Here is an 11,333-nt window from a genome sequence, read left to right as displayed (position 1 = left end):
ATATTAGAAAAAGGGGCTCTTTCGATATCTACTTCTTTAATATGCACATCGGAAAGGAAGGTCTCATTCATAACGGCGGGGCGATTCAGAGGGAAGACTTGGAGTTGTGTTTATCGAGGAACAAGCACGTACATAGATTTGCATCAACGTGCTCGGAGCTATTTTTGTGGAATCGATTCGATGGGAAATTCGAGAGCAATTGGATACATGAAGTGACGTATCGAATGATAGCCGCCGAGGGTAATTATGTAACTCCCTACATGGATTTGGCTTAATATAAGAAATATCTGATCCATTACTAGATAAACTGTTGTGATTGGGACAACGTTGATTTAAAAGGTTGGTACCTTTTCGCTGTCGATCGCGGCTGAGTACGTACTTATATACATCATACATAATCAGGTAGATACACGTATCTTCACCACTCGCTCAAACGCCCCACTCAGTCAGACAGTTGATGACCATCGTTGAGAATAGGTATAATCCGGTCACAACGTAGGTCTTGCAATGTTGTGCCAACTATTCGGTGGGGGGGCGCTATCCGGGTGAGCGATGAAGAACGCACAAACGATGAAGTTTCTCGCTCGGATATTTAATTTCACGGAGACTACCGCCCGTTACTTAAACTCATGCAAGCCTCGTCGTTACCAACTGAAACAGGGGAGGGACGGAGCATGGATCCGTGGGCGACCTGCTAGGGAAGATCGACTTGGAGAGCTTGTACCTGCACTACACGCATATATATATACGTTTACAGGCGTACTCTACCTACTAAATAAGTATTTACTCGTGCTGGTTACCCTGCCAATATAGATGGCCGACATAGAGCACGATCGCCGCGCGAGCTCGAACGTAACGTTATCTACTTGTAATTGAGCGGAAATGGTTTTCTAGGGCCTGCCTACTTGTTTCATGGAAATGTGAGTGTTCAAGAGGAGTTAAATATTTAGGGCAAATGAGTACCAATCTATAACCTAGCTACGATAATTGAAGCACGTGGTCGAGGAATTCACACTCTCAAGATCTGTATGGAGGAGCCGTTTTGATGTTACCAAGATCCCCCATCTATATGCCAAGCCGAGTTAGTGGAGATGGAGTTACACTAGTTTCTCGCTAAATTGTTCTAGATTAGTACGGCTTGCTTGGCCCAATTAAAGAAGAAACGGCATGTTTATCATGAATTGGTGGCTTAACCTATTTTCGGCAAATATAATATTGGATGAACATATATAGCTGGCTATTCTTGAGCCGGAGCAGAGCACATAGGTACTCTAGGCACATACTGCGGTAACCCCTTCATGAGCAACAGCTAATGACAGACATAACTGGAATTTGGTTAGCCGGAAGTCAAGCTTGCAAAATTTGATGTTATATAGGAGCTCATTTCGCACCTGCCTACAGAGACCACAGGAATTACAGAATACGTAAGTAGTTATGTACATAACTTCTCAAATGGAGATAGACAGCTGACCACCCTAGAAAGTAGCCGGAAACACCAAGACGGTCCTTCTCAGCCGGGATGGAATGTCCAAGAAGATGGTGATCGGATTGCGCCGAATCTACGAGTATGCATCTCAGAGGCCAGCTATAGGGATAGCAGCGTTGGTAATGACCCACGACCCATAACGACCGGTCAGTGTTAGGACCCATGGGTCGTAAATAGGTCGTATCCTCTTCTGGGGTGGTATCAATTTATGGAAAACTTGTATTTTTTTTTCTAATAGAATCGCCTTTCTTGGTACTGATACGACCTACATTATGACCGGTCGAAGACCCGGTCTCATCAAAATCGTTATGACCCGACCCCAAGATAAATCGTTAGGACCCCCGGTCGTTACCTAAACTGAGGGATAGGTATATTAAATACAGATGGATAACCGCCAACTGCATACATACGGTAGTCCAACGTCATCATAACACCGCCTTACATGGATCGCTGCCTGAGGCCAAAATTTATGTGCGTAGAGTAGGTACATGTATGTAGGTACAGCTTGCGGTAGAAATATGGGAGGAGTCCTATTGGCTTGCCCAGCCACAGAAACCCTGTTTTTAGACCGTTTCTACAATAATTTTACCTCTCGCTGTACAGTCGTTAACCGTCATTCAATGAATAGCCTCTGGTTACTATTCATCTCTATTGACCAAAACCTCCTTGTTTATCGACTAAGGGTATTCATCAAGTGTCAAAAGTGGCAGTGATCGACTGTACATACTCAGCTACATGTACCTCTTTGAACGGTTTCTTTCCCTTCCACCTGAGATCCGGAAAGAAGGCTGAATGAGGCGTTCATATTTCAAGAGAGCTTTTCGTTTCACTTGGGTATCTCTCCTTTCAGCTGTGTGTGGAAAGAGCTGCTAAAACCCGGACGCCGCCCCATTGCCGTGGTTTGTTCCATAAATTACTTACTGCTCATGTCACCTGTCCAGGTTGTGGTTGTTCGTTTTACGTTTCTTCCCGGGGGATTGCACCACAAAACTTCTTTCTTCGTCCCCGGGTTTACCGGTCGCAGTCAAAAACCGTTGTCGATCTAACTTGGGAAGTGTGCAACTAACCGGCTTGGTATGTTTACTGCGTGTGGATCAACAGTCAAATCCGATCACCTGCACCGACCGGTCAACCAACCAGCGTTGTACATAGGTACTTTAATACGTTCGTATTCATTTCTGCTCTGCCTGCTCTATCGTATCGATAGTTATAACGCAAGCCTAGGGTATTGAGTATATGTATCTATGTACCTGTTGTATCTATTTCTGGTTATGGTGGAGATTGAGACGCGCGTGCCTGATTCTCTCATGTAGCATTAAAAATCAATTTGTGTAGGCGGCATGTTTCTCTTTCTCGTGATGGATGTTTCCTGTGATAAGACCTGCGCCTACAGCATACAGCCGCTACCGGCACTGTGGTCTAGAGTACATGTATGTAGAGTACCTAACAGAAACGGGTGACTGCATCTCAACTTACCGATCGGCGCATATTTTTTCCGTTCAACGGTCTCCCTCCGCCACATTTCATTTCCCTGCATGAGGGGAAAAGAAGGCTTCGAGAAAAAAAGAAGGGAAGGGTCCGGCTGACAGTTTTTTAGGTATTTGGCGATAGGCTAAGAACTTTTACCTACTGTAGCATAGACACTCGAGTAACTCCACCTACTCAGTACTGCTACTCTAGATACCACGTTGCAGTTCTTTGGGAGGGACATGGGAAATGTGTAGAGTACAGCCGTGGGTACGATCCGGGTTATTTTAAAGAACACGGACATTACCTAGGCGGAGCCAGGCATCGGGGGTTCGATTGAAAACATTCGGGACATTGTGTGCAATATGCAGTATGATGGCTCTTGCCGTAGGTAAGCTGGCAGCGTGCATACATATACATACATACATAAGTTAAGATCAACGCAAGCTAAAGATTTGAAGGGGATGGCTGCATGAAGTGAGGGAAGAAGGAAGAGAGTGCCAGAACACCTAGAGTAGCTTGCGGGTCGATATGGTTGGATTTTTGATAATTATAACTGTTCGTTTTTTTATGGTATTTGCCTTCACCGACTCTTTGGACATTGTGATTTTTTCTTTGCCATATCGTAGGTAGGGGACGCCGTTTGTTGCAAAAAGCGTCATTTCAACGCTTGCGTTGGGTGCCAACCAAGCCTTCGTCCCGCCGTCTAAGATACGCCACGAAAAAAAAAAAAAAAAATTTAAGGACACTTCCCAGTGCCCACAGTGCCAATGAGCTTGTCCATGCCCAGGTTGCCCTTGCGCATCCGTTCTTGGCTGCGTTCGTGGGATGTGTGATCAACATCAGCATCAACCCTCAACCTTTATGTGTTTTGGGTCCTTCTCGATCTCGCTGTTGTCCCTTTTCTGGTCCCCTTTCTTGTGTATCTACGTATCTCAATATGTGGAATATCTTCTCTACAGATCTAATAAGGTCTAAATACTCTTTATGTGACCGTTTAGAATCGGACCTTTAACTTCCAGAGTAACGTGAACGAATCCCTGTTGCCCTTTCAAGATCGGCACATTCTCATTTGGGCTGGTGTCATAGAGGAACGTGCGTATGCCTCAAGAACGGTAGAGTAGGTTTTACATCCTGTATGTACTCTTTCTGCCTGTACCATTAAGGCGTGTGAACGTATGTAAGTCAGGTTGAGTGAGTTTGTTGCTGTCGAGTGGCTTGTTTGGTGTAAAGAAGAGCGGTAAGTACTTTACTCTAGAGTACCCCAAGTCCTTGGCCCCATGGCGCTAGAGGCGAAGAAGTGAGGAGCATCAATCATCACCACATAAGGTATGTAGAGTACGTCAATCCCTTTAGACAAAAATCGACTCATTTATTTACATAGCACTTTCAACTGAAGGACGGGTCCTCTTTGCTTTTTCTCTCACTCTCTCTCATCCCACTTTTTTTTTTTGCTTTTCCCTGCTCTTTGCTGCTTTGGGAGGAGACAGACACTGTGTTGTTATTTCCCCTCGTTTACAGGCTGGAATCGAAGGAAGATAAATTCTGCTGAACGAGTAGGTAGTCGAGGATAGATACGCACAGAAACCAGGCAAGAGGGTGGTGCGGGTAACAAACAATACCTATCAAAGGAGAGGAATCGGTTTCTCGATTGTCGCGGTTGACCGGGTGCGTATCTGAGTTTGGGGGGTGTTTTAAGGTAAGCGGATCCTGACAGGAATTTGTGGAGGAGGAGGAGAAATAGAGAAAAGGTGGTGGTGGTGGTCGCTCACTCACATGCCTGTCCTGCCGTCTTGCAGTCTGCCTACACATATCCTCACCAATCTCTCCACACCTATCACTCGCTCGTCGACGCTCTGAAAAAAGAAGAAAAGTAAAGAAACAGAAGAGGGGGGAAATTAAAATTAAAGGATAAATAAATCTTAATAATAAAAAAGAAGTGTACAGGTCGTGGGGGGAACGAAGAAGATAGAGCGGGAAAAAGAAGAAGGAGAAGGTGGTTGGTGGAGAGTGTAATAGAGGAAGAGCGAGGAAAGAGGAAAGAAGCATTGGAAGATCATCAAGAAAAAGGTGCAAAACGATCAGGCAGGAGAAGGACCACAAGATCACAGAGGACAAACCGCCAGACGGAACAAGCTAATTAATGCAGCAATCGTCCGAACAGGAGTCCCCGACGAAGACGAAACCGCCGTCGCTGTCTCCCGTCGCCGCCCTCCCGCGGCTGCTGACAGTTGCAAACTTTACATCAACGATCAGCTTCCTTCAGCCTTAGAGCCTCCCAAATAGTGGTAGCAGTAGCACTATCAGTATTCTGTAGTAGCACCGAGTACCTAGTGAGTATCTAACCTCTCGAGATGCTCTTTCACCATTCCTTGCAGCGGCAGTTTGACCAGTCGGAGCCTCATTCAACTGCTGTTGTGGCTGCTTCTGCTTCTGCCACAAACACCCCTGCATCAGCAGCAGCCAACGCTGCCCATGCTCAGCTCTCGCACCCTTCTCTCCATAGTTCCTCAACGACGCCCTACAGCTCGTTTCAACATTACAACAAACTACCACAACCACAAACGCAACAGTCCGGTTTCGCGCAAGAAGCCATGTCAAGTCGTCCATTATCATTATATCGTGGACACTCATCACCCTCGTTAATACCTGTTCCGTCCCAGCATACCTACCAAGAGAATCTGCTGCGTCGCAAGACGCCCCAAGGAACATTGGCCGCTGCCTACGATGCTACCCCAATAGAGTGGTCAACAGTCAGACCGACAAAACAAATTCTACTTCCAATACCACAATCTAATGTTCAACAACAGCAATATCCTCAACTTGATCAAAGTCCTCGATGGCAAGGCGTTGGGACCCAGGGAAATCAGTCATGGGAGGGGACGCTGGCGCTCAGAGGGGCCGATATAAATTTGGGAAGCGGCTGTATGGATCCGACGATAATGTGGTCTACCAACTGCAACAATCAGATTCAGATGCCAGTAAATGACAACTTGGATCCATACGTGCGTGAATTTCTCGTACGACAAGAACAAATGCATCCTATAGCAGCGGACAACATTTATGCTGGTGGAAAACCATATGGTTTCCAGGCGTACTATAACCCTATTACCCCCCCAACAGCTTCATGTGAGGACATTAATGGTTTTATGGATATCGGTCACTACAATGATGTTCCTCGGGATAGTAATTTTTATGGCCATTATGGCGCTTGGGGAAACGGTAATCCCGCTCAAAACCAACTCCCACAAGCACCAATCTACCAGATAAATGCCATATATAACCCACCCCAACAAATTGACAATGCAAACATTTGGCAACACCAAATTCCTGCAGTGGACTCTGTATCGATACCATTTCCGCAACACCTAACGGCCCAATATGGCCTGTCAATCCCGCCAGCAGGTACCCCCGAGGCCCAGCTTCAACACCTTCAGCTTGACACGCAATCACACGGCATGATGATCCCGAACAGAGTAAATCGCGATAAAGTGTTGGCATGGGCCCATGGTGTGTATGTCAAACTCTTAGCGTCGGTGCAAGAGCAACACCGACCAACGGAGGCCCGTGCACAACCCGGGGACAGATCACGTGTTAATAATGGATCATCGAAGCCGAGCATGTATCGTCACCAATCTGTCCAACCTCAAACAAACACCTGGAGACCCAATGGAATACATCCCCAATCTTCCCTAGGTGGGCAAGCACCATTTCCTTCAGTCCAACATGGAATGCATGATGGATTTGCCCCGAATAGGGGAGACGGGGATAGGTCAAAACGGATGCGGCCTAACCCAGCACAAGAACAAAATCATCCTCGGATTGGGACTTCTTCATCACACTCACAGTTATTATTTGGCAATAATGATGGATATCTCCGCAACGACGGTGTCACAATACACGACGGAAGTGACGATCTGGTTGATAACGGGAATGTTGAGAGCTGGAATGGGGATCAATATTTGGCAAAAAAACAACCGGTAGATTGCTATTCTGCCAGTCCTCTACATCGCGCTTCAAGTGGGATTGGGGGATCTGGTGGGCCTTGGCCGCTAAATTTATCCCCTCATAATGGTCTTGGCGTCATGCCGAACCCATCACCAGTTTCAGCCGTAGGATTAGCTGGGACAGCATTAGAGATGTTGAATGCATATTGTGCAGAGAGCGGCTGGACATGGCTGGATGGAATGCTTTTAGGAGGGTGCTTGGCATACGTTTGTACCCATCTTATTGGGATTTGGATAAACTTCGTAGATGCTGATTTTTGTCATAGGGATTGGGTGATTTACCTAGAGCTATGGGGTGGTACTTTAGAATACTGGAGGCGGATGAAAAGTAAATCTTACCTCATTTATCGTTTATATTTTGTTGGTGAAACTGACATTTCTTTTTTGAAAAAAGTCACGTTGAGGCATTGTCAAATCTAGCCGCAACACTCCTTTCACTGGGTCGTCGTGAAGAAGCAGAAAGGTACTGGCATCGAGCAGTCAGAAAAAGACCTAGTTATTTCGAAGCTGTTGAACATCTTGTTGGGCTGCTTTGTGGCGCCCATCGTGGCAAAGAGGCTGTTGACATCATTAATTTCGTGGAAGTGTCACTACGTCGACCGGGTCGATTTGGCGCCCGAAATCCAAGTTTCAGCAGTTCATCGAGCGATGAATCGGTTCAAACAGCATCCGATATTCATTTTGATTATGATGAGGACGATGTCAGCCGCTTTACCAGGACCCACAATATTATGAATTATGGGCTCAGCGAATATATGATACCGGCGTCAGAAAATGGCCGCATGCTTGGTCTGATACATGCTAAGGGAAATACGTTATATCAACTGGGCGATAACGCTGGAGCTGCGAGAGCATTTGAGCAAGCCATATTGCTCGGTGCAGGTATGCAGAGAGGTGGTGTTAGAGGGTTGATAAACCGCATTCTCGCCGTTCTCAAGGCTTCCATCGACGGCGTTGTCATACCCGATAATTTAGTCATGAACGCTGTCCATGGACCAGTCCTCTTGACTCCTCAGGCCGCCATTCGTACCGCACATCTTGTTTTCCAGCCAAGTGGCGAGCTTCCGGGACTCCGTGATATCTCAAACCCGGCGGCCAAGCGAGCGGCAATCTCAACAACCAGTAATTCACTATTGTCACTTGCAAAAATATTTCAAGATGGCATGTCATCCGGTAGCACCTTGGGTGCGCCTAGATCTACTGCAGAAGTCAAGGACATTCTGGCACTATACTATCTCTCCCTTTCGCTCCATCCAAGCCCATCGACAGCGAATAACGTTGGAATCCTCCTTGCCAGCGTCCAACCAGCCTCACCACTTATTGTGGCTCCATCACAACACCCGCAGGTTCCCGGGATTGGAGCGGGAGTTAGACTTGCGTTGGACTACTATTACTACGGCCTCAACTTAGACTCACGACATGCACATCTCTACACAAATCTGGGCAGTTTGCTTAAGGATATCAATCAATTAAGCGCAGCAATTAAAATGTACGAACAGGCAGTCACTTGCGATCCTAAATTCGACATTGCTCTTGCAAATCTAGCAAATGCAGTCAAGGATCAAGGAAGGATCGGAGAAGCTATCGTGTTTTACCGTAGGGCCGTTGATGTTAACCCAGACTTTGCGGAGGCTGTATGCGGCTTGGCGAACGCTCTAAACAGTGTGTGCGACTGGAAAGGGAGAGGTGGTATAGTCAGGGATGACAAAGATAGATGGCATGTGGATGACAACAAACGGCTTATTGACTCTAAAGGCAATGGCACTGTATGCAGTGGCTGGATGAAGAGAGTGGTACAGATTGTGGAGAAACAACTCAAAGAGGGTGAAAGTTGGGGGAAAGGAATTGTTTCTGGAGATGCGGGAGAGCTCTTGCTCAGGGAGCTTGAGAGGGCATATGGATCGAATTGGTCAGAAAAAAGAAGAACTGCTTTGAGGAAAAATGTTGAAGGTTGGGCCGGAAAGCCTTATGAGGGGGCTAAGGTCATTAGGATGATCGAACGGGCGTCTCGAAAAACAGTGTGGAGATGGTATCAAGAGAAGTATGTGCAAGGGCTTGATAAGTCTAAAAGAGAGTATCTTAGGCCCACTGTTCCAGCAAACTTGACCACGCCGAGCGCCCCAACAGTTTTACCTTTCCATACTTTTACTTGTCCTTTATCCGCAAAGCAAGTTCGTCAAATATCTCAACGGAATGGACTGCGAATATCATGTTCGACACTTCGGGCACCATGGCTTCCCGTGCATGTTTTCCCTCCACCAGCGCCACCTGCACCGTATCTTAAAATTGGCTATGTATCTTCCGACTTCAATAACCATCCATTGGCGCACCTGATGCAGTCTGTATTTGGATTACATAACCCATCTCGAGCCAAAGCCTATTGTTATGCTACTACCGCTAGTGATAACTCGGACCATCGGAAACAGATTGAGAGGGAGGCGCCAGTATTTTATGATGCCCACACCTGGGGACCTGACCGTTTGGTTCGACAGATAGTTGAAGATGGTATTCATATACTGATTAATCTTAATGGCTTCACTCGGGGTGCCCGAAACGAGGTTTTCGCAGCGAGACCAGCACCGATTCAAATGAGCTTCATGGGGTTCGCCGGTACGCTTGGTGCTGATTGGTGTGATTATATCTATGCCGACTCTACAGCTGTCCCAGCTAGAACTTTGAGGCCATCAAGGCGCAACGTTGAGCTTGAGGACGATGGACACGAGGGCGCGAGCGAAGACAATGATGATTGGGTGTATTCAGAGAACATAGTCTTTGCGAAGTATACCTTCTTCTGTTGCGACCATAGACAAAGCGCCCCGGACTCTAAATCAAGGCAATTAAGCTGGGAAGAAGAGCAAGCAAGAAGATGGGCAAAGAGGAAGGAGTTGTTCCCAAAATTGCGGTCTGACGCTGTGATTCTTGGGAATTTCAACCAGCTGTATAAGGTGGGTCCTAACAACTATTTTATGTGAAATTCGTCTAACATTTTTTTTTAGATCGAGCCCACAACGTTTAGGACCTGGCTTCGCATCCTTGCCCGTGTTCCGAAGGCCGTCCTATGGCTTCTACGCTTCCCTGACCTTGGGGAAACAAATCTTAAAGACTTGGCCCAGGAATGGGCCGGCGAAGAAGTCACTTCGCGTATCATCTTTACCGATGTTGCACCAAAGCTTCAACATATATCAAGGGCCCAGGTTTGCGACGTGTTCCTCGACACGCCCGAATGCAACGCCCACACCACTGCGGCGGACGTGCTTTGGTCTGGAACGCCACTTTTAACATTCCCTCGTCATCAATATAAGATGTGTTCTCGAATAGCAGCAAGTATTCTTCGAGCTGCTGTTCCGCAGACAGCAGAAGGGAAAGCAACTGCAAATAGTTTAATAGTCGCTAGCGAAGACGAATATGAAGATCGTGCTGTTGAATTGGCAAATGGGCTGGTTTATGGAGAGGAAGGAAAGGGAAATGGAGAATTGAACGATGTTAGAAAGGTCCTGTTCGAGCACAGGTGGAAAAGCGCGCTGTTTGATACAAAGCGTTGGGTTAGCGATTTAGAAGATGCATACGAAGAAGCATGGAAGAGATGGGTAAATGCGGAAGGTGGGGACATCTACTTGGATGACCTGAAAAGAAAGTGAGGGGGGGTCAAGGACATTACATTGTGGAGAAGCTCAATCATGTCAGGTGCGCGCGTGCATTTGTAGGTTTAAATCTGGTGGGGTTTTATGGCTTTTTGTTTTTGTTTTTATGTTTTTTGTTTATTTTATTACTGGGGGTTTTATTGCTTTTCTTTCTTTCTTTTATTTTGGATTTCTTTATTGGCGAATGAACAGTGCCTTTTTTTTCTTTTTTCCCGGAGTGGGGGTGGGGAGGGCGGACCAATTCCTTTCTTCTAATGATGTCTATGAACTATTTTTACATATTTCCTTTGCGGCTGGACGGAGAAGAGGGGGAGGGCTATATTTTTTTTTCTCTTCGGAGCTCCCCTTCTTTCATCTCCCTCCTCCTCCTCGCCACAATACTATTGATGGTGATAAATTTGGGGTTTTTTTTTGGAGTGAGTGATGAGATTAAAGCATTCTTAGAGGATTGGACTTTTATTTTTTATTTTTGGAGGATAGAGCGGTGGTAGAGCTTTTGTTGTTTATTTGGGTGTTACACGATGGGATACTGGGTATTTTTGTAATTGCGTCGCTGCATATACTTACTTTGTTAAGCTTGCTTGTTTGATTATTACTCTTTGGACAACCTACTTACCTACCTACAACTTCACCTACTACTTACTTGCTTACCTACATCTACATATTAGCGGGGGCAGAGAGTCAATGATTTTTTTTTTATCTAAGCACAGTCTATGGAGGGGAGAAAAAGGT

General features: G+C 46.2%; 2 protein-coding genes across 2 annotated transcripts; both read left to right on the top strand.

Moving 5' to 3' along the window:
• Window positions 1–1,219: 1,219 nt before the first annotated feature.
• LAJ45_00614 (uncharacterized protein) lies at window positions 1,220–1,643 on the top strand (the record flags this gene model as incomplete). The annotated part of the gene is made up of 3 exons (XM_046110215.1): window positions 1,220–1,266; window positions 1,341–1,424; window positions 1,484–1,643. 3 exons carry the CDS (start codon window positions 1,220–1,222, stop codon window positions 1,641–1,643), a joined length of 291 nt encoding a protein of 96 aa, XP_045976908.1.
• Window positions 1,644–5,307: 3,664 nt separating this feature from the next.
• Window positions 5,308–10,598, top strand: LAJ45_00613 (uncharacterized protein; the record flags this gene model as incomplete). Its single annotated transcript, XM_046110214.1, has 4 exons — window positions 5,308–7,167; window positions 7,227–7,288; window positions 7,355–9,905; window positions 9,957–10,598. The coding sequence occupies 4 exons, from the start codon at window positions 5,308–5,310 to the stop codon at window positions 10,596–10,598; spliced, it is 5,115 nt and encodes a 1,704-aa protein (XP_045976907.1).
• Between the last annotated feature and the right edge of the window lie 735 nt (window positions 10,599–11,333).

The sequence above is a fragment of the Morchella importuna genome, assembly GCF_003444635.1.
Source record: "Morchella importuna strain M04M26 chromosome Unknown Morimp01GS001, whole genome shotgun sequence".
Taxonomy (NCBI): domain Eukaryota; kingdom Fungi; phylum Ascomycota; class Pezizomycetes; order Pezizales; family Morchellaceae; genus Morchella; species Morchella importuna.
The sequence above is the reverse complement of the archived record's forward strand: the minus strand, read 5'-3'. Positions and strand labels throughout refer to the sequence as shown.